Source organism: Oppia nitens, unplaced genomic scaffold (assembly GCF_028296485.1).
Source record: "Oppia nitens isolate AA-2021 unplaced genomic scaffold, nextdenovo-longstitch-racon4-pilon3 scaffold4_pilon_pilon_pilon, whole genome shotgun sequence".
In the NCBI taxonomy this organism is placed as follows: Eukaryota; Metazoa; Arthropoda; class Arachnida; order Sarcoptiformes; family Oppiidae; genus Oppia; species Oppia nitens.
Window position 1 is genome coordinate 3173342 of NW_026533232.1, and position 22525 is coordinate 3195866.

Genomic DNA, 22525 nt, shown 5'->3' on the forward strand with positions numbered 1-22525 from the left:
CAAACATTTGTTTTGTTTATATACTTATACTATTTATATAATTTTTATAAATCCTAGCAAATTATAATGACTATAAATTGCTATTAATTTATTATAATTATGTTAATTGTTTTACACAGACAGTCATACATTTTGACTAAAAACAATTACCGGTAAATGATTTTTAATTAAATTATTTATGTAAACAACATATTTATGTGTAATTTTTTATATAATTTTATATATTAAATATAACTGGATATTCTTGAATACTGTATATTAAACAAACAAAACTTAATTATTGAATCAAATACTGTAGTCAATTGTATAATAATTATTATTTTATTTGAATATATAATAAATAAAATAAGATTTATTTTAAAGATATTAAAAATAATTTATTATCGATTTATGACACTTAAAAATAGCTAAGAATTGTCAAATCAGACACTGATGTGATGTGCAGATCTTCGGGCCACTGCGTGAACCATACTAAGTGTGGACAGTAATGACTTTCCAGGTCCGCATTCAAACGTTTTCGGACACTTCATATCTTTAGGTCTATCGTAGACAATATGAAGAATTTGTTCCCAATGTACGGGTGATACTATTTGTTTGGCCAACTTTTTACGCATAGAGACCACGTCTTTATAAATCTTTGCGTCAAAATTTGAATGAACTGGTATTAGAGGTACTTCGAGATGAATTTTTCTAAGTGCTTCTGCCATCACTTTTCTCGCCGGTTCCATAAGTTTTGTGTGAAAAGCTCCCGAAACGGGCAATCGTTTTGATCTTTTAATACCAAAATCTTTGGCATTCATTTCTAAGAAATTAATGGCCTCTTCGTGACCGGCAATTACTTTGCAGTGAGGAAACAGATAGTTAGCTATATTACAAATGGCATCTTTTTCTTCAATGCCTTTCCTAACACACCACTCTCGGGCGGCATTACACGCAAAACTAATGCGGGCGTCGGCATTGAAAAAAACGGTAATCATAGCCGACGGCACTAATTCCGAAGCGTATTGCATAGATTCAGCCCTTATCTTAACTAATCTGAGTCCGTCTTCAAAAGACATGGCGCCGGCAAATACCAGAGCAGATAATTCGCCGACACTAAAGCCTGCAGTGGCCACACACGCCTCTACATCACCCGTTCCTCTTTGTCGAAGACATTCAACTGCAGCTAAAGAAGTGACATATATCGCCGGTTGACAATATTGAGTCTTATTAAGGGTTTCAATGGGACCGTTAAGACACAGATCCAACAAATCGTAACCTAATATTTGTTTAGCGATTGAAAACATTTGCTTTACATTTGATGACTCGATTACATTATAACCCATTCCCACAAACTGTGATCCCTGTCCTGGAAATAGTATTACTGTTGTGTCCTCAGGAGCCGTCTTAGGCCTTAAAGCAAGTCTCGACTGATCTCTTCTAACCATCTCTTGAGTCGACTCTTTATAATCAACTATCTGTTCATTGTTTGCATCTTTTAAAAGATGTGATAAACTCTTATTTGCCAAAACTTTGTTAATTGATTCAAATGTCGACTCATATTGTGGTGTATTTTGTCTGACCGTAGATTTGGTGTTAATGTCTTCATCGGTTATCGATAGCTTGTCTTCAACGGAAAGATGTCTTTTGTTGACCATTGAAGTCAATGATCGACATTTTTGTCGCAATAAATATGAATAAGAAAAATGTTTTAACATTTTGTTAGTCAAAATCTATCACTTAATTAATGTTTAATTGTATGAATCAATTGATCCAAAGTCACCGAAAAAGACATTCAAATTGTTTCAAAACAACATTTTCTTTACATTTTTAATACCATTTCTTTACGAAACTTATGAATGATTTTCACTAATAAATAATGTCTTATTGAGTGTTGTTTTGCTTTTTATTTTCTATAAATTTAAAGCAAATTTTAAACAAATTATAAATTTTGTTAAATTAAATCTAAATTTTATTTAATTATATTCAAAATAAATGAATAGTTATTAACTAATTATTTATAAAAATTAATAAAATATTTAATTGTATTGAAGTCAACACTCAATAGACTATAATGTTATACATTTGGCGCCAATTGATTGAAAGGCATTTAAAGAGCGCTTTAAAAGACAATAACTTTTTGATTGAATAAAGACTTTCTCTTTAAATCAAATCCAAAAGTCATCACAAAATTGTCAATTGATTTGTCATTTTGTCTTAATTTAAATAAAATACAATAACAATGTCTTCACGCGGTTCCCAAAGAGACAGCAGTGAAGTAACCACTCGGTCGACGCGATCGCAGTCAAAGTCAACGCCACAGAAACGACAACCCAGTCCTCCGTCTCAGTCATCTACAAGATCTTCGCGACAGAGACGACAACAGGAGACCAATCCGTCGTCGCAAAGAAGTACGAGAAGTAATTCGCGTTTAGATAATAATAATATCGAAGTCGAACCTCAAGAAAGAAGTGAACCGTTGAGCGGTGCAGATGTGACTTCATCTCAGTTGAGAAGCGGAACTCCATTGAGAGGCAGCGCCGGTCTCTTCGGAGATGCAATTAATTTGAGTTCACCTCTTCATTATGGATCGACTGACTTTCCCACACAATCATCGCAAACTTCAGCCCGAGTTGGCCGCAAAAAAAGATATGACATAACAAGTGACTCACGAGTTATACGACAACTCAATGTCGGCGATACTGATGGACAGGTCGACAATACTGTGGCTCGTGATTTGGCCACAAGTGACTCTCATGTGAGTTCTGCCCCGCAGTTAGTTATTTGGGGCACTGATGTCGGTATCAATCAATGTCGCGAAAAGTTTAAGAGATTTTTAAAACACATGACTTTTGACGCTCAAGACTTGGAATCGGATGAATTAGATGTAGACATACCAATGGAAACCGATTCGCAATCCGATAGCCAACGACCATATTATATCAGAAAACTTTATGAAATGGTTATAATTGGAGAACCGTTTCTTAACATTAATTGTCGACATATTCTACGGTTTGATCCAACTATTTATCGACAATTAATTTCATATCCTCAAGAAGTAGTTCCTGCTTTTGATATGGCTGTTAATGAGGTATTTACTGAACTCTATCCCGAAGGTATTGCAGAAATGGACCGAATTTGTGTCCGACCATATAACGTGGCCAAGACTTCTAGTTTACGTGATTTAAATCCAGAAGACATTAATCAATTGGTGACCATTTCGGGAATGGTTACCCGTTGTTCAAACATTATTGCTGAAATGTGTGTAGCATTCTTTGAATGTACAGTTTGTAATTTTTCGGTAACCGTTGAGGTCGATCGCGGATCTATTGCTGAACCTCATGTTTGTCGTCAATGTAATACCAATTTCTCATTTCGTTTGGTTCACAATCGGTCCCAATTTACTGACAAACAGCAAATTAAACTCCAAGAATCACCCGACGATATGCCCGCCGGTCAGACTCCGTATACCGTCCTTTTATATGCTTGCGCTGATTTGGTCGACAAAGTGCAACCGGGAGAGAGAATAACGGTCACTGGAATATATCGGGCCACACCTATTCGGGTTCATCCAAACAAAAGAAATGTTAAGTCTGTTTATAGGACACACATCGATGTCGTTCACTATCGCAAAGTCGAGAACAAACGTCTTCACGACGATGGTTATGAACTGAAGCTGTCGAAGGAGAGAATTGATCAGTTAATTGCATTATCAAATATGCCCGACATTTATGAACGATTGGCCGCTGCATTAGCTCCAAGTATTTATGAACACGAAGACATCAAAAAAGGTATTCTTCTGGCACTTTTTGGAGGAACTCGAAAAGAGTTCAATCAATCAGACGCTAATACTTCCGGAAAACTTAGAAGTTTCCGATCAGAGGTTAATATACTACTTTGTGGAGATCCGGGAACCAGTAAATCACAGCTTCTTCAATATGTATATAATCTGGTGCCGAGAGGACAATACACCAGTGGTAAAGGTTCGAGTGCTGTCGGTTTGACCGCTTATGTGACCAAAGATCCTGACACTAAGCAAATGGTTTTGCAAACGGGAGCTCTTGTATTAAGTGATGGAGGAATTTGTTGTATCGATGAATTCGACAAAATGTCTGATTCCACTCGTTCTGTACTTCACGAAGTGATGGAACAGCAAACTCTTTCCATTGCAAAGGCAGGAATTGTTTGTCAGTTGAACGCCCGAACTTCTATACTCGCAGCGGCCAATCCCGTAGAAAGTCAATGGAATAAAAATAAAACAATAATGGAAAACATTGAATTACCTCCGACTTTAATGTCAAGATTTGATTTAATTTTTCTTCTTCTCGACCCACAAGACGAAGAATATGACCGACGACTCGGTCGACATCTTGTCTCACTATATCACAAGTCACGAGAAGACGAAAAAATTGAGTATTTGGATGTAAGTCTACTCAAGGATTATATCGGTTACGCAAGAATGAACTTTCATCCAGTTTTATCTGAAGAAGCAGCTCAGGGATTAAAGCACTCATACGTTGAGATGAGAAAAGTAGGTTCTGGAAAGGGTCAGATTAGTGCTTATCCGCGACAATTGGAATCATTGATACGTTTAGCAGAAGCCCACGCAAAGATGAAGTTTAAAAATGTGGTCGACATGGAGGATGTAGAAGAAGCGCGTAGATTACATCGGGAGGCCATAAAACAATCGGCAACTGATCCTCTGTCCGGAAAGATTGATATTTCCATTTTGACGACCGGAATGAGTGCCTCAAATCGTAAGCGAAGAAATGAGGTATCTCTTGGTTTAAAGCAATTCTTGGAATCCCTTCGAGAAGAAACTGGAGCTCAAAGCGAGTCACAAATGCAATTCAATTACTTGAAAGTGTTTAACGATTTTAAAGTGACGACAACTCTAATGGTTACCAGAGATATGTTTGACGATTCACTTAAAGCACTCCAAGACGAGGGATATCTTACATTAATTGGCACTAAATTTATACGAATCAATGCTATCTAACCACTCATTTGTCGCACTTTATTACTATTTCCGTACTTTTAATTATCAATTATTACATTTTAATTAAACCAAATAATACTAATAAATAATTTGTTTTTTTAACGATATTAAGGCATTTGAATTGTTTTTAATGATTTATTCAAATGTATTTCAAATGTATAATCAATAAATGATTTAATAATAATTAATAAATTGATTGACCGGTAATTACCGGTAAATATAGAGTATATAAAAAATTTGATAATATATTTGTGGCAATACTTGTATTATAAGTGTAACGGAATATATGAAAAGGCAATCACTTTTAGAGCGCAGACATTGTGTACTTAAGTCTGATTAAAGACTTAGTGACCAATCGATTGAAGTTTCGGTTAATTTGTTGGCCATTAATGTCCGTTATGTCCGACAAAACAGGTTTACGGAAGAAATGTTTTTTCGACATTTCTATTGCTTCCGAAATCGGTTAGTGATTTGAAAAAGTTTTTAAATAATTAACTAATGATTTTGACTAACATTTATATTTTGTGTCAAACAGTCGGTCGGATAGTGTTTGAACTTTTTGATGACATTTGTCCGCAAACTTGTGAAAACTTCAGATGTCTTTGCACGGGTAATGACTATCAGTTATTGTCGACATTGAAGTGTCAAATCAATTAATTGACCACTTTTTTAACGGAATAGGAGAGAAGGGATTGGGAGATACCACGAAAAAACCATTGCATTACAAGAATGTATTATTTCATAGAGTGGTCAAAGATTTTATTATACAGAGCGGCGACTTCTCATTGGGTGAGAGACCGATAAATATGATCATAATTTTGATGATATTTTGCCATAAATTTTGTTATATTGAAAAGCATTTATAGATTTAAACAATAAAATAATTGCATGACTTCTGTGACAGGGAATGGCAAAGGAGGCGAATCCATTTACGGCGGAACTTTCAATGGTATCTTCAATTTGTTTCAATTAATTTTTAATTGTTTAAATTAAAAAAAAATATCAATAGTTGAATCTAACGGTTTATTTTTTGTTTGATGATATATTTTAGATGAAAACTTTACTTTAAAACATGAAAAACCATTATTACTATCGATGGCTAACAGAGGAAAGAATACAAACGGATCTCAATTTTTTATGTGAGAAATTAATTTTATTTATTAACTAAAAAAATTACTAAAAACGTTAATAATATTAATAAAAATTATTAAATTTTTTTACAGAACACTTAATCCGGCCAAACATTTGGATGGGTATTAAATAATGAAAATTTCAAAGAATTAAAACTAAAATTTTTGTATATAATTAGCGTTCACGTAGTCTTCGGTCATGTCTTGTCGGGTCAGGAAGTGATTCAAAAAATTCAAAAACAAGAGACAGATAAAGAAGGAAAACCAATTAATGACATAAAGATTGCTGAATCTGGAGAATTGATTCCTCAAATTGCCAAATCAAAAGGTATTTCGGTTTGGTATATGAAATGGTTTATAATTTAGATAAATATATATACGTTATATATTATATGATAGAGAAAAAGAAAAAACATCGCAAAGAAAAATCGAAGAAATCAGAAGAAGGAGAGGTGTCCACAGATGAAGACTCACACAAACTTAAGAAGAAAAAGAACAAACATAAGAAGCATAAGAAAGAAAAAGAAGATAAAAATGAAGAGTTAATTAATAATGTATTTTTGACTAATTAATAACTAATGTTTTTAATCTTTTAGAGAAGAAAAGTCAGTTAACTTATTAGCCATCGAATGTTCGGTGAAAGCAGAAGAAGTGCCAGAAATTCCTGAAAATAAATTTTTAATTCGAGAGTCAAATGAAGACATAAAAGAAGTAGAATTGAGTAGAAAAAGAACGACTTCATCGGGACGTCAATTCAAAGGAAGAGGATTTAGAGTAAGAAAAATAAATTATATTAACTTTAAGTATTTAAATGAATTGTTTATAAAACTGATTAGCGTTTCAAAACTCCTCCGCCAACCGGTAATCGTAATTCTCGAGGTCGCAGTGAAACTCCTGAACACTGGAAGTGTGAACAGGAAAAACTAAAGTCATTTAAAGAGGTCATTACTGCCAGTCATCACAATTCTTTGCGAAGAAATCGAAATCGAGATTCAGATCGATATCATTCAGAACGATATCGAGAATCTTATCGAAATCGAGAATCAGAAAGGAATCGAGACTTCGGTCGAAATCGTTTCTATGGAAGCGATAGATTTGGACAAAGAGATAGATTTACAGATCAAGATCAACTTCATAGTAGATTTAAGAGAGAGGATTCTGACACAGAAAATATTGGTGACACAGAAAGATACGCTCAAACTAAACGAAGAATTTTCACTGAAGAGCCTCCCAATCGTTTGTTAAGAAGAAGTTCTTCTTTAGATAATAAATCAAACGATGACGAAGAATATTATCAAAATGATGGAAAAAATTCCAGAGATTCACGAATAAGATCTAACATTGAAAGAGTAGTAATTAAATCTCAGGTTCGGGTTAACGAAGATTTCAATAAATCTCGAATAGAGAGAAAAAATTCCGATACTTTTGATAATAAGTCACAACAGGACACACATATTGACATCAATGACATCCCTCTTCCCATAACTGATACAAATAAGGTTTAAATTTTGCTAAATATAGTGCAATTAAAATTTATTTATAATTATTTTAGAAATTTACTGAAAATGAGACAAAAAAGTTGAACAAAAGGCTATACGATTCAGACCTAAAAAGAGCAGATAAACGAAAACGAAGTCGAAGTAAAAGTAGAAGTCATTCGAGAGACAGATCTTATAAAAAGATTTCATTGCGTAGTAGAAGAAGAAGACATTCTTCTGATTGATTTGAAGTAGTTTTGCGTCACTTTATTAAAGATATTACATTAATCTATGATTAAAATCTTATCTTAATTAATGCTAATAATTATGATATAATTTTGATTATTTTTTATATTTATGAATATTATTTAATGAACAAACATTTTTGAATAAAATTACAATGTTTTCATCAATTGATAATTAATTCATTTGTTAAGACATTGTATCTAAATGTCATAATATTACAAATAATAGAAACTAATTATTATTAGATTACCGGTAATTATATTTCAAATTATATACAATGTTGACTCTAATTATTGAAACACAGTATAATTGTAAAAAACATTATAATTTGATATTTATTTGTTAGTCTATTATTAATCATCAAAAAGTCTAATATTTTTTATTATCAAATTAATAGATATTAATAGACATCATTTGGACCATTAATAAACTTGAAATCGGCTGTTCTTCACTTAAAGACCCGTAAATGTCTATTTTGATATAACATTACTGAAAATAACAGCAAATAAGTCATATATCTTAACTATTTTTTATTATTTAATTTAAGGTTAGTTTTATAATTAAAATTATTTTTATTAATTTATTAGATATGTGTATATTTCAATTTAATTTGGTTTAAGTTGGGTTAGGTAACGGGGCGTACAATATTTCACGGCTTTTTAGTACAGTATACTAATATTAGCCACTAATATTATAATGCTGATATTCCCTTAACGAGCTTAAAAGCTTAATTTTTTAAAAAATAGCCCATTTAGCTTAATATGTATAATTAAATTTTTTACCATGTTCAAATAAACTTATTAATATTTTGATTACTCATTTTCATAAATATTAATTTAAAACACATACTCAATGTATTTGAAAAATGTGTCATATTAAAATTGAAAATGCTATAGTTAACTATTTTTTATTATTTTATTTTTATCTATTGAACTATAGCATGTTCAATTTTAATATGACACAGTTTTCAAATACATTGAGTATGTGTTTTAAATTAATATTTATGAAAATGAGTAATCAAAATATTAATAAGTTTATTTGAACATGGTAAAAAATTTAATTATACATATTAAGCTAAATGGGCTATTTTTTAAAAAAATTATGCTTTTAAGCTCTTAAGGGAATTACTGTTATAATGTTACTGACCAGTAGTCATCAATATAAACATCTAATTGTTTGATAGACATAATCTTAATTATAAAATTAAGCTTTAATTAACTAAATAAGAAAAAATAATTATCATATGATTTATTTATTTATATTTTTTTTAGTAGCGTAGTGTCAGAACAAACACTTACGGGTATTAAAGTGTAGAAACAAATCCCTTTCAAATCTAATTACTACTACTGTAATACTAATTAAATAATGCAATTATACTACAGTATAATATTGCATAAACATTGTATAAAGTTTTACCATTGTTTATACTATAAACTATTAGTGTATAATACTGTAATGCAAAAGGAAGGGAAGTTCCCAAATAAAATTTTTCCAATTTTCCCAGAAAATAAAAAAAAACTTTTCCTCTGAATCCCGTTACGATAAAATATATTTTATAATATATATATTATATATAGTATTACAATAAAAAATACAAAAACTCAAATTCTTAGCATAAAAATTCAATGAAATAATTAAAAAATAAATATGATTTCACTAAATTTATTTCACTAAACAATTTAATTTTTTTGTAATTTTGCGCTTAAATTTACTAAATTGTGCTAAATTTTATCAAACAACTAGAGAATGGATCAAATGTTAGATTTAAAAAGTTTATCAAAAATCTTTTTGAATATAATGTAAAAATATTCAATGATTTGATTAAAATAAAATACAATAAAAAATAAGAAAATCTATTAAATTCATAAATTTAATTAATTAGCAATTAAAATGTTATTTCAAGTTTTTAAAAATAATTTACACAATTTTTTAGTGAATGTTATTAATATACTGTATATATTTTTTTGAATTAAAAATTAAATGTACAGTATTTTATGATAAGAATATCAAACTAAAGATTATTATTATAATTATTTAATTATTATATTTAAATTGTCTTTTTATTATTTAATATTGTTTTACAATTAATGGATATGACTGACACTCAAGTACTTCAGAGACTTTGAGTCAAACGTATTAATATTAACACAAAAATTTGTTTATTAAAAGTCGGGGTTTCTTCTGATCACTGATCAGATCGGATGTAATCATAAGTTTCATTTGTATTTAAAGTTAAGGTGTAGTAACTATTCGGGTGAGGTTTGATTGTTGACTTAACTGACAATAATTGCTGAATATAAAAAAGATTTAAAATTTGAAAATAAGTATTAGTTTATAAATTTTTTTAAAAAAATTTAATTTATAATTAAAATATACCAAAAAGTATTACATTAAGTTTGTCATAATTGTTTATATCATACAATATATTATATAATTTACATATATATAAAAAATTTATAAAATCAAAATTGTCTTATATTTCATAATTTGGGATTTAAAAAAAATACAAATACATACAATTTTCCTCAATTTATTGTTTACTTCAATTGAGTTAAATATTAGATATAATTTTCTGTTTTTAATAGCATAATTTCATAAGTTATGATATATTAGTTATTTAATATTTATTTTTTAAATATACAAATCAATTAAACAAATACTGTATTAAAATCATATATATTTTATATAATAATATTCTATAATATAATGACATTTTTATTTCATAATTTTCATTAAAAAGTTATTATGTGCTATAATATACAAATTAATAATTAATTTTATTTACGCTAAAAAACATTGTTATATTTATTATATATAATTTTTAAAATTTTAGTTTAAATTGAAGTTTTAGACATTTTTAAAAATTGTTGTTTTGTACAAAAATGCATAATTAGTTGAAATAGTGATATCTGTGATAATAAAATTTTGTGTAACTGTTATTATATTTACAAAAAGTAAAACATAGTTATAGACATTCTGGTATATCTAAAGTCAAATTCATATAAATTAATGCAAAGTTATCTTATAATTAACTCACAAACAATTTTATTGAGTAATTGTATTAATTGTATTAAATAATTAATATAACAAATTACTACATTAAATTTAATTATAATAATATTTTATATACCATATTTATAAATTTTTGTGAAATATTTATTTATAAAAACTTTAACAAAACATAAATTAGTCTAATTGTTACATTTCCTTAAACTACCAGCGCTTACAGTGATTGTATCAAAAGTAAAAAAGTTTTATTATTTGCTATAAATGTTAAAATATTTATATTATTATTAAAAACTAAAAAACACAACAACTGTATTATTGGTAAGTTTTAGTAAATAAAATAATTTGCAATTTTTATTTAATATAAAATATGATTTTAAGATATTTTTTGAGTAATTGTCTTATAATATACAGTACTGTATACTACAGTATATACGTGTATACTGTAGTATATACTGTACTGTATTTTTTCAAGATATACAGTACTTTTAATAATAAATTGTTTGATTTGTTTTTGTGATTATTTATGAACGACTATTATTTGGGTTAAATTTATTATTAATACTATAATAGTCTATTAATAACTATTAAATTTAATACGGCTTTATATTTGATGACATACTTGAACTAACATAACTTATGCAACATTTTAATACCTGTTTAATACAAATATAATGTTAGTATTTATATTAAAATAGAAAATTATTATTATTATTATTATTATTATTATTATTATTATTATTATTATTATTATTATTATTATTATTATTATTATTATTATTATTATTATTATTATTATTATTATTATTATTATTATTATTATTATTATTATTATTATTATTATTATTATTATTATTATTATTATTATTATTATTATTATTATTATTCAATTAAAATTCACTAAAAATAACTCAAAAAATTTAAAGTTTAGTTACTTTTCTATTCATAAACTCTATTATATATAACTTTGTATATATTGAACCCTTTATTGGAAAATACAAATCAAAACGGATTAAAAATATAAATACATTTTCAGTGTTTTTAACATTACTTTATATATGTATGCGATTGCAATGTAAACACAAAATAGTGACACAAAGTTATGTTTTGATTGTTATTATAATTAATGTATTGATTAATCAATCGATGGATGCAATCAATGATTCAAATTATATTTATTACAATCAAAGTAAGTCATCACTCAATGGAAATATCAACAACTGTTACCACAAGAAGTCAAACTCACTGACTGTACTCAAGATGTCTACCGAAGACCAGTTCAATGCGGCCGTCAATGTCATCAAACGGTTACCGAAAAACGGTTTGTTTTGATCCATACTTTACACTCAATTGTCATTTAATAATAATTTTTTCAAAATTTTAATCAAAATTATGTTAAAAACTAATACAAAATGACTGATCAAATGATAGATTTGATTGTATATTACGATCTAAAAGATTTGTTTTGATTTTTTAGGACCGTTTCAGCCGTCAGATGACCTGAAGTTGCGGTTTTACGCACTCTTCAAACAGGCGACCGAAGGCCCGAACCGGACGAAAAAGCCGGCCTTTTATAACATTGTTGCTCTTTATAAATGGGATGTATGGACCAAATTGGGTGATATGGATAAACAAACTGCAATGAATCAGTACATCGACGAACTTAAAAAGGTTTTTTTAACGACATAACTCTTTAGGTCTCAATTTAGCGACATTTTCTCAATTTTTTATACCAACATTCAGGTCATCGAAACCATGTCTTTCAATGAATCCGTTTCTGAGTTTTATGAAGTGTTGGGACCTTTTCATGAGTTTGTTCCGCACGACAATAATCAAGCAACTAATGGATCAAATAATAATGACATTGGTTTAGTTAACAACGGCAGCAATAAAAACATCGAGTGTATGACCAGTAAGTGTCAGTCAATTTTCGGTTACTTATGTCTATAGATTTGATGTCATTTTATTTGTTGTATTGTTTGTGATTCAGTCAAAGTCGGCAAAAAACCTCTCAAAACCCCATTTAAAGGTCTGCTTTGTTTGTATTTATAATTGCATTTATTTCTAGATTTATAATACTTTGAAATTTGAATGCATGTTCTCTAACATCACTAATACCTTATAGTAATTTATAATGCAATACATTATTTGTTATTTCATATGCACTAAATTATATATTATTATATTTAATTAGAGACTTAAATAACTAACATTAGTTGATAATATTTACGGTTTTAGTTTGATAACAAAGTCAATGGTTTTAAGTAATATAAAAATTTTATATTACCGTATATTCTTACGAATATAGTCAGTCAAATCATTAATTATTGTGATTTATGTGATTACAAAACATTAAAATATTTCTATAAATGTATTATAGATGAAGTTATATTTCTAACTTTTACATACTTATAGTTATTGTTTAATTAAATTTATTCAGTGATTTTTTTCAGGATTTATATATTTTTTGAATCACATAACGAATATAAAATTTTGATATTTTATTTGATTTATTTGAATATAATATAATATGACAAAATAATCAAGACTAAAACCAGTTGAAAATGCTATAAGCATTGCCATGAACAAACTTTGATGGGATAAAATATGTTCGCACTTTATTATAGAATAATAATTTAAAATTATTAGATATTAAATGATTCAGAATGAGAAATTAAATTCAACTATAGACATGTAAGGTATTTAATGATTGAGCATGACAAAATAAACTCAACTATAGTCATGTTGGGTATCAAATGATTCAGAATTGAAAATTAAATAAAACTATAGGCATGTAGGGTATCTAATGATTGAGCATGACAAAATAAACAACTAGGGTTCAACCCCAACTTATGTAGGGTATCTAATGATTAAATATGACAAAATAAACTCAACTATAGACATGTTGGGTATGAAATGATTCAGAATGAGAAATTAAATTCAACTATAAGCATGTAGGGTATCTAATGATTCAGCATGGCAAAATAAATTCAACTATAGGCATGTTGGGTATCAAATGATTCAACATGACAAAATAAACTCAACTATAGACATGTTGGGTATGAAATGATTCAGAATGAGAAATTAAATTCAACTATAAACATGTAGGGTATTTAATGATTGAGCATGACAAAATAAACTCAACTATACCCATGTTGGGTATCAAATAATTCAGAATGAGAAAGTAAATTCAACTATAGGCATGTAGGGTATCTAATGATTGAGCATGACAAAATAAACAACTAGGGTTCAACCCCAACTTATGTAGGGTATCTAATGATTAAATATGACAAAATAAACTCAACTATAGACATGTTGGGGATGAAATGATTCAGAATGAGAAATTAAATTCAACTATAAGCATGTAGGGTATCTAATGATTCAGCATGACAAAATAAACAACTATAGACATGTAGGGTATTTAATGATTGAGCATGACAAAATAAACAACTATACTCATGTTGGGTATAAAATGATTCAGAATTAGAAATTAAATAAAACTAGGCATGTAGGGTATGTAATGATTGAGCATGACAAAATAAACAACTAGGGTTCAACCCCAACTTATCATGTAGGGTATCTAATGATTAAATATGACAAAATAAACAACTATAGACATGTTGGGTATGAAATGATTCAGAATGAGAAATTAAATTCAACTATAAGCATGTAGGGTATCTAATGATTCAGCATGGCAAAATAAATTCAACTATAGGCATGTTGGGTATCAAATGATTCAGCATGACAAAATAAACAACTATAGTCATGTTGGGTATGAAATGATACAGAATGAGAAATTAAATTCAACTATAGGCATGTAAGGTATCTAATAATTAAATATGACAAAATAAACTCAATTATAGTCATGTTGGGTATAAAATGATTCAGAATGAGAAATTAAATTAAACTATAGACATTTAGGGTATCTAATGATTCATCATGGCAAAATAAAATCAAATATAGTCACGTTGAGTATCAAATAATTCAGGATGAGAAAGTAAATTCAACTATAGTCATATCGGGTATCAAATAATTTAGTTATACAAAATAAACTTAATATTTGTCATGTGTAGTATAAAACAAAATTATAAAATAATTTACTCTAATACTTTTATATTAATATAAACTTAGAATTACATACATTACCATACATTACCATACATCTTATTTTTGATGCTTTATGCAATTTTAAACGATAAAATTTACATTTATTTTATACTAGCCGCTATTTTTTAAAATATAAAAAATAATTTTGATTTATTATCTTATTTTTTAATGCTTTATGCAATTCTAACGATAAAATTTTTTAAAAATTTTTTATACTAGCCGCCATTTTTGAAAAAAAAAATATTTTTTGATTTATTATATCTTATTTTTGATTCTCTATGCAATTCTAAACGTTAAAAATTTTTACCTAAATTTTTTTTACTTTAGCCGCCATTTTCTCTATGTTCCCGAAGAGATATCAAAATTTTAATGAATGTACCCTATACCTTATTTTTGATGAAATAACCGAAACTGAAATCAAAATTTCAAAATTCCCAACTTGAAAGCGACAGACACACACACACACATATATAGATTTCAGTGAACTACTTTTTTTAAAAAAAAGTTTGTTCGAAAATTAATATAAATATTTTAATAGATAGTTTTATTCATAATATACGTAAATTATTTTTTTTTAAAAAAAAGTAATCCATAAAATGCATGATTAAATGTATCCATTTAGTAAACAATTAGTTTAGAATATTTTTTACGAATTAAACTTTAAAATTTAATTATTTTGAGTTATTAAGTTTCAAAAATATCATAGATATAACCGTAACTATATGAATATATTCAATGTCATTTAATTAAACCAAAATTTATTTTATTGATAGCCGTCACAATATAAAAAATTATTTTATTATATTCACATTACTGTATTCTTTTAAAATTGTAAATTATGTTACAATCGGTAAATCTTTTATATTTATAAAATTATTTTTTGTGAATATATTTTATTTTGGTAAGAATTGATCAAAATATTTAGTTAACTTATAGTTTTTAGGACGTGTTTACCTAACTATAAGTTTGTAAATGCTTTTTATGCTATTTAACTATTTAAAGCTATTATAGCAATATTTAAAAATCATACTCCGACTAGTGATTTATTTTGAATATCTAGTAAAACATATTTTATAGATTAAAATGATTGCAAAGTTATTGACAATTTTATAATGAATATACTTAACATTTATCATTTTTATATGTAACATATGGTTTACTAGATATTCAAATAAATAACTACTGGTAGTCGGGAATCTGATGCGGTAATGATTATAAGATTAAGCCGTTTATATATAATATTTTGATCATTAATTTCCAGAAATAATTATTGCCACAAAATCAGTTACAATATATTTTGAAATTGATTTCATATGAACCATATCTTGATATTATAATATAGATGTTCAACATTTAAATGGCAACGACTTTGCTATTGATAGCGATGGCGAAGAATTTTCGGACACTTATGATCACATCGGAGAGGTTGGACTCCAATTGAAAAACAATTTCATTATATTAATTACTATTAATCTAACAGAACGGAGACATTCCAATAGTTGAACGAAATGGTAGTGATATTTCCATTAAAGATATGATATCTTTTAGAGGAGGCAATGACTCAAATCCAAGTGCTCACATATCACCATCAAATTCATCAGATAATAGAAATATATCAACAAATCGTAATAGAAATACAAGAGGTTAGCAATATATATATATTAATTACGATAAATAAATATTTGGATCAATTGAAATTACCAGAAGTTGTTTCGGGTCAAAACACCAATGCTTCCAATACGAGAGGTGAGGGCGGCTCTGGAGGTCACGGACATAATCTTCACGAATATTCTGTTGGAATTAATGAACAATTGGCACTCGCGGTCATACGATTACAACAAAGTATGGATCAAGTGGTCAACAGATTGGATGCACTCGAAGCTATGTTAAGCCGAAACAGTCGAGTAAGTGATTAAAAAATTGATTTACAGTATAATTGTTTAATTGATATAATTATATTGTAAAGACAACTCAATCGCGTGAAGTCAACACAAAGTCAACACTTTGGCCATTCAAAGAGCTAAGACCACAAACAGCTGCAGTATTATTAGTTTGGCCACTCATTGTTCAACTGGTACTCCAATACATTAGACATCGCAGGCGTCCAAATAATTTATAGAAATTAAATATAATATTTTTATTTACAATATTTTATGGGTCAGTTACATTAATTATCTATATTTTAATTATTGCTTTTAAATTTTGTTTAATTTCATAATTAATCTTAAATTTAAGTGATTTATAATTTAATCTATACAGACTATATAGTGTTTAATATATAAATTTATTGATATATTTATTATGTTTACCTATAATTTTGTATTGCAATTATTTTAAGATATTCGTGTGAATTAATTTTTATTATTTAAAAGATAGAATATTTATAATTAAAAAAAACAAATAACATAATAATTGAATTTTGAAAATAACTTAAACTTAAATTAAACCTATCGATTTTTTAATTATAGGAAAACAATGATTAAATCAGTTAGTCTACGACAGATCATAAATTGAGTGATATATATCTATATATTATACAAAATGTAATCAAAATTAAATACATTTTAAACAAATTTGTGAAATATGTAGATTCAGTTGACGGCACTTCACAATAATTGTTATAAATACAAATTGAGATATCTTTCCTAAAAATAATAATTTATATTTAAATCGATGAAAAACTATATAAAATGTATATTAACTGTATATTTATGGGATAGTATATCGCATAAAACGGAAGATTTTTATTGATTTGGTTCAGAAATATCAAACATCGCTCATATGATGACTAAAATAAATAACATTATAATAATATCGATGTTTTATATCAATATTATTTGTCTTTAAAATGTCTGAAATCGTTACGTAAATCTGGGATTAGTTGCACTACTATAGTGTCGGAGTCCAACCGGTTGGGCAGATATATTAGAACCATCTGACTGTTGAATTATATGATGTACAGCACCCGAACTCCAATCATGAGTTCCTAGTGCTGACCGATAGTGTTTAGTCGAAGTTTTGTTAAAGACTGGCAATAATTCATTTGCTTCACTGGATAGCACTTTGAGATAAATAATAGCATCAGTTCCATAGCCTTCAAGAGATAGTATAACCAGATCTCCCTGAAGATACCGAGCGTAGAGACGAGACAAAGGCAAACCATATCCATAACCAGCTAATGGAGCCGAATCTATACCAGACACAGACGGTTGGGGTGCAGTAGAGTACATGTATTGAAATAACAGATGACTTTGTGAACGAGCTATACCACCTCCTCTATCGCTTATCTATTTAATAATTTAATTTTTTTATATCAATTAAAAACAAAATGATTGACACATACTCTGAGAGTGAGATCCTCTTTACCCATAACAAGAGTGACCACAATTGGTGACAACTCATCGCTATTACTTTGATGCTCAACAACAGCTCTCATAGCATTCTTAAACAATTCAAATAACATATGATAGAGATCTATAGAAAATTTATTTTATTTAATAACAAAAAATCTATTTTTATTGTTTATATTATATTACGTGAGGGAACGTAAACCAATGTTATTGGTGCCGAGGGGTCAATCACTGATTTAAACAATAAAAATATCAATTAAAAGTTAATTAAAATACACTTAATAATTATTCAATGCTTGCCATTATGTTGTTCAATGGTTAACGTTGGAGATGTCATATAGTATTGATCGCAAAGAAATTTTGCATTTTCATAGGCGTCGTATATAACGGATTTCACTTCACACTAAAATTAATAATTATATAAAAATCACATATTTTCTAATAATTTTGCTTACATTAGGATCAATGCAACCGATATGTCGTGGATTATTAAGAGCCATATCAGCTGCCGAACCAAAGAGGGCCGCGTGTTGGTTGATAAGCATACGGATAGATATACGGGACATATAGAATCGGTTTAGGAAGTACTGAATTGAGTGCTCCGTTTGCTGATCCAATTGATGTGTTTCCTTAAGTTCGATGACTCCCTGTGCCATAGTCTGCACTACATTTGAATGTCGATTCCGTATTTTAATGAGAGTATCGCAAAAGTCTTGATGTGTTTGTTTGAGATTAGCGTCCGATTTCTCGAAGTTGAGTATCTCATCGAAACTCCTCACATACCAGCTCTGGACTAATGAGACGGAAGGCATTCGTTGCAAATTTTCCGGAAGTAAATTCAATTCTTGCATTATGTTTGCCAACCGAACCGGCAATTCTTTACGCAAGAATATAAACGATGTCTTCTCGCATGCCTTTTGACCTTTTATTGCATATCAAATCATTTCATTATTAAAATTATTAATAAATATTTTATAATTATTATTAAAAAATAAGTTAAATTATAATATACAGTATATCTCAAAGAATTTTCAAACTATCAATTCAACAATAATGATAATTATTATCATTATTGTTTGCATCAAATGCAATATCTATTGAACTACTGTACAGTATATAACAATATATTAATACTTTATTATAACAGATCTCAAAAATGCTAACATTAAACACATAACTATTAATTTAATTAATTTATAAATAGATAAATTAAATTAAAATGAATTTATTAAAAACAATTATTAACTAATCTTAATTTTTAAAAATAAATAATCTCCAATAAAAATTATATCAATTTTTAAAAATAAATAAAACTTTAAACAAGAAAACTAATCAAATAATTAAATTGTCATTTATATAAATGTTAACTTTACTGTTTACTGTAATGAACTCTTTAATGGTGAAAAAACAGTTAATTTCTACAATATTTAAATATTTCTTAAAATACATAGAATATAATACTTGAATATACTTTTAACAAAAAATTAGTTTTCGATTTGTTTAAATATATATATATAATTCAGTCATTACTACATTAAAATACTATAAAATTAATCTAATTAATTATCTATTAAAATAAATTTTATGTTTTCTAAGTTATATTTACTTTGACGGTTCTATAGTGTAGTTTAATATCAAAACATATCAAACTATCAAATCTTTATACAATATAAATTTTAACCGTATTTTATATTACAAGCTATTAATATTATAAGCTATTTAGTATTTCCTAATTATAAATGTATTTATCTTAAAACATTTATTTATTTATTAAAAATATCAATGTTATATTCAAAACTATTATATGAAAATTATGTGTTAAAATTAACAAATATTAAGGTGTTAGGCAATATCAGTACTACTTTATTCTACAGTTAATACAACATATTCTGTACATTACTTTAATTAATACAGTAGTGATAATTATTATGACAATTGGTGTCATAGACATGACTTTAATTTACTATACATGTACTGTATATGCTTTGTTAGCACAATAATAATAAAATATTTAGAATAGAAAAATTAATTTACAATTAATCTTTAATAACGTTATACTTAAATATAGATTAAAAGTGAGGGATTAACTAAATTAATATATACATAATAAGTACAACTTATAAGTATACAATTTATATACATGTAAATCAACATATTCCGATATTCCATATAAAACAATTAAAACAATTTATTAGTCTAATTGAAAATATGGATTAATTATTAATCCCTTTTTTGCTAAAAACTAAAACTCAATTTATAATACTGTAGTTTAATTATCCCAATACAAGAACATAGTATAAGATTAAATCATTGTCTAACAATTATCTTTTACTAATTGATGACAATAAAAATAAAATTATTGTAAATATTATTAGTAATAATCTTATTATAAATTTATCAAATAATATATTAGATTATGAGTTAGTTATTACTAAATAACAAACAAAAAATACTGATAATTATAGATACAAGTCATGAAATTTTAATATCAAATTCATAACAGCGTTTCCAATGATAAATGAAATAAGATTTGTGTTACTAATGTCGAGAACATACTGTAGTATAATATAATCTATTTTTATTACAAACTAGACATAAAAACAACATAAACCCATTTCTCACTAATTATGCAATACTTTTTAGTTTGTATCACTATTTTAAAATTAGACAAACTTAAATTATATTTCAAAATAAATTTTTAAACATATTATTGATAAATATTTAAATAATTATTAAATAAAAAAACAAGCAAATCATCTAAAGCGCAATTAATTAATTAAATACTATATATAAAATTGAAAACTATCGTCAAATAATGTATATTTTATTAAATGTCTAATAACTATTGCCGGTAATAATTTACAATAAAATATGATACTATAAAAATTAAATGACAACACAGTTTTATGTCAATAAAATAAATAAAATATTCATAATTATTGTAAATATAAAAACAAATGTATGCTAATAAAGACAACAATAATTGTATTTATATTAAATATTAATTAGAGATCAAAGTAGTTCTCATATTTAATGCATATTTTTTGGATCAATAAATATTGTTTTTTTCACAGTTTTACAATAAAATTAGATTACAATAAATGTTATTTAAATAGTGCTAAAAACCTAATTAAAACATTTGTTTATAATAAAATTACACAGAATTTAATAAATAGCATTTTTCAATAAATATAATTCATAATACAGTATTATTTACCAAAAAATAGTTTATTTATTGGTTAATATTGAGTAAAAAACAAAATCTAATGAAAATAAAAAATATATTTTGCAATCACTTATAATACTCACAGTTATTAACAAAATATAAGTAATGATAATAAATCAAATGAAATCATCAAAACATAGTCTTATTATATGATTGTATGATTATATACTGTATCATACATTTGCAAAACAAAATGTTTATTTTAAATGTTTATTTCATATGTATTATATGTATGAATCATATAATAAAAATTATTAATTTTATATTAAATTGCTATAAATATTGAATAAAAAATTGTAATCAAATACCGAAATCAATGAACTGTTTGATAGATAGCGGCGAAGGATTAAAACGCGAATACAAATCAATGTATTTCTTGAGATCACGACATAAGATGGATGTGATCCTCATCTTCAACAATATGGTGTGTGATATCTGTTACAAGAATTACATCCAAACAATATTATTACTTAAGATGTTTAAAATATTGACAATTACTTACTTATGGGTTATTAAATAATCACAAAATAAATATTCAATTAAATTATTGATTTTAATAAATTTGGACACAATTTATGGCAAATTTTAGATAAAATTATTGATCACTAAATTGAGTGACCATTCAATAGATTAGACATCACTTGTTCATCAATAAGTCATATGATATGTTTGAGTGATATTTGAGACCAAATAATCAAATGTAATGTCAAATGAAAACAAACACTGAATTCATTATAAATTCAATTCAATGTTAATATCATTTTAACCGTAGATTTGCTTACGATTTACGACAATTCAGTCAATTTCAGACACACATTGAGGGTGTGTTCTATGTGTTGACCAATCATTGAATGGCATTACAGTGACGTCACACATATGTAACAGTCAGTGACCGACGCATCACTTGATTGTCTTTACCGATCATTTCAATTGATTAGACTTTTATTATATAATAATAACCACTAATAGCTAACTGTCTAACCCTACCGGTGCTAATCAATCAA

The 22525-nt window shown here is 26.9% G+C and overlaps 5 protein-coding genes across 10 annotated transcripts in view; 3 read left to right on the forward strand and 2 right to left on the reverse strand.

The window, feature by feature from the left end:
* Window positions 1-369: 369 nt before the first annotated feature.
* The window catches only part of LOC128959768 (malonyl-CoA-acyl carrier protein transacylase, mitochondrial-like), a 227974-nt gene continuing 205818 nt past the window's right edge, over window positions 370-22525 (reverse strand). Inside the window, exon 2 of one of the 2 annotated variants that reach the window (XM_054305779.1) lies at window positions 370-1557. In XM_054305779.1, coding sequence (XP_054161754.1) covers window positions 423-1427 — 1005 coding nt within the window. In that variant the 5' untranslated portion in view covers window positions 1428-1557 and the 3' untranslated portion in view covers window positions 370-422. Of the gene's footprint in view, window positions 1831-22525 lie in introns of those variants that run through there. The other variant, XM_054305778.1, reaches the window with a different exon arrangement.
* LOC128959753 (DNA replication licensing factor mcm4-A-like) lies at window positions 2077-5032 on the forward strand. Its single transcript, XM_054305760.1, has one exon. It carries the CDS (start codon window positions 2222-2224, stop codon window positions 4976-4978), a length of 2757 nt encoding a protein of 918 aa, XP_054161735.1. The 5' UTR covers window positions 2077-2221; the 3' UTR covers window positions 4979-5032.
* LOC128959760 (uncharacterized) lies at window positions 5264-7867 on the forward strand. 2 transcript variants are annotated; one of them, XM_054305767.1, is made up of 11 exons: window positions 5264-5440; window positions 5514-5588; window positions 5660-5767; window positions 5883-5927; window positions 6030-6117; window positions 6202-6231; window positions 6288-6436; window positions 6508-6649; window positions 6705-6882; window positions 6945-7607; window positions 7661-7867. In XM_054305767.1, the coding sequence occupies exons 1-11, from the start codon at window positions 5368-5370 to the stop codon at window positions 7829-7831; spliced, it is 1722 nt and encodes a 573-aa protein (XP_054161742.1). In that variant the 5' UTR covers window positions 5264-5367; the 3' UTR covers window positions 7832-7867. The 2 variants fall into 2 exon arrangements, with proteins under 2 accessions (XP_054161742.1, XP_054161743.1); XM_054305768.1 differs by lacking the exons at window positions 5264-5440; window positions 5514-5588 and having other exon boundaries at window positions 5709-5767; window positions 5836-5927.
* On the forward strand, window positions 11142-17101 carry LOC128959769 (acyl-CoA-binding domain-containing protein 5-like). Of its 4 annotated transcripts, none has more exons than XM_054305783.1 (9): window positions 11142-11159; window positions 12029-12159; window positions 12316-12509; window positions 12582-12750; window positions 12829-12867; window positions 16288-16370; window positions 16426-16588; window positions 16650-16849; window positions 16912-17101. In XM_054305783.1, the coding sequence occupies exons 2-9, from the start codon at window positions 12099-12101 to the stop codon at window positions 17062-17064; spliced, it is 1062 nt and encodes a 353-aa protein (XP_054161758.1). In that variant the 5' UTR covers window positions 11142-11159; window positions 12029-12098; the 3' UTR covers window positions 17065-17101. The 4 variants fall into 4 exon arrangements, with proteins under 4 accessions (XP_054161758.1, XP_054161759.1, XP_054161755.1 ...); XM_054305784.1 differs by lacking the exon at window positions 11142-11159 and adding an exon at window positions 11478-11514; XM_054305780.1 differs by lacking the exon at window positions 11142-11159 and having other exon boundaries at window positions 11894-12159.
* LOC128959766 (pyruvate dehydrogenase (acetyl-transferring) kinase, mitochondrial-like) lies at window positions 17398-22349 on the reverse strand. Its single transcript, XM_054305777.1, has 7 exons — window positions 22024-22349; window positions 21830-21956; window positions 18751-19217; window positions 18596-18698; window positions 18482-18526; window positions 18289-18419; window positions 17398-18232 (listed from the first exon to the last, which is right to left on the reverse strand). Exons 2-7 carry the CDS (start codon window positions 21930-21932, stop codon window positions 17807-17809), a joined length of 1275 nt encoding a protein of 424 aa, XP_054161752.1. The 5' UTR covers window positions 21933-21956; window positions 22024-22349; the 3' UTR covers window positions 17398-17806.

Coding starts and splice junctions, on each gene's coding strand:
- LOC128959766 (XM_054305777.1), bottom strand. CDS start 21,932: ATGAGGATCACATCCATCTTATGTCGTGATCTCAAGAAATACATTGAT. Junction 18,699..18,750: donor TCGGTTGCATTGATCCTAAT/GTAAGCAAAATT, acceptor TATTAATTTTAG/TGTGAAGTGAAATCCGTTAT. Junction 18,420..18,481: donor ATTGGTTTACGTTCCCTCAC/GTAATATAATAT, acceptor AATTTTCTATAG/ATCTCTATCATATGTTATTT.
- LOC128959753 (XM_054305760.1), top strand. CDS start 2,222: ATGTCTTCACGCGGTTCCCAAAGAGACAGCAGTGAAGTAACCACTCGG.
- LOC128959760 (XM_054305767.1), top strand. CDS start 5,368: ATGTCCGTTATGTCCGACAAAACAGGTTTACGGAAGAAATGTTTTTTC. Junction 6,650..6,704: donor AAAGAAGATAAAAATGAAGA/GTTAATTAATAA, acceptor TTAATCTTTTAG/AGAAGAAAAGTCAGTTAACT. Junction 7,608..7,660: donor CCATAACTGATACAAATAAG/GTTTAAATTTTG, acceptor TAATTATTTTAG/AAATTTACTGAAAATGAGAC.
- LOC128959769 (XM_054305780.1), top strand. CDS start 11,901: ATGCGATTGCAATGTAAACACAAAATAGTGACACAAAGTTATGTTTTG. Junction 12,160..12,315: donor CAAACGGTTACCGAAAAACG/GTTTGTTTTGAT, acceptor TTGATTTTTTAG/GACCGTTTCAGCCGTCAGAT. Junction 16,371..16,425: donor CTTATGATCACATCGGAGAG/GTTGGACTCCAA, acceptor TTAATCTAACAG/AACGGAGACATTCCAATAGT.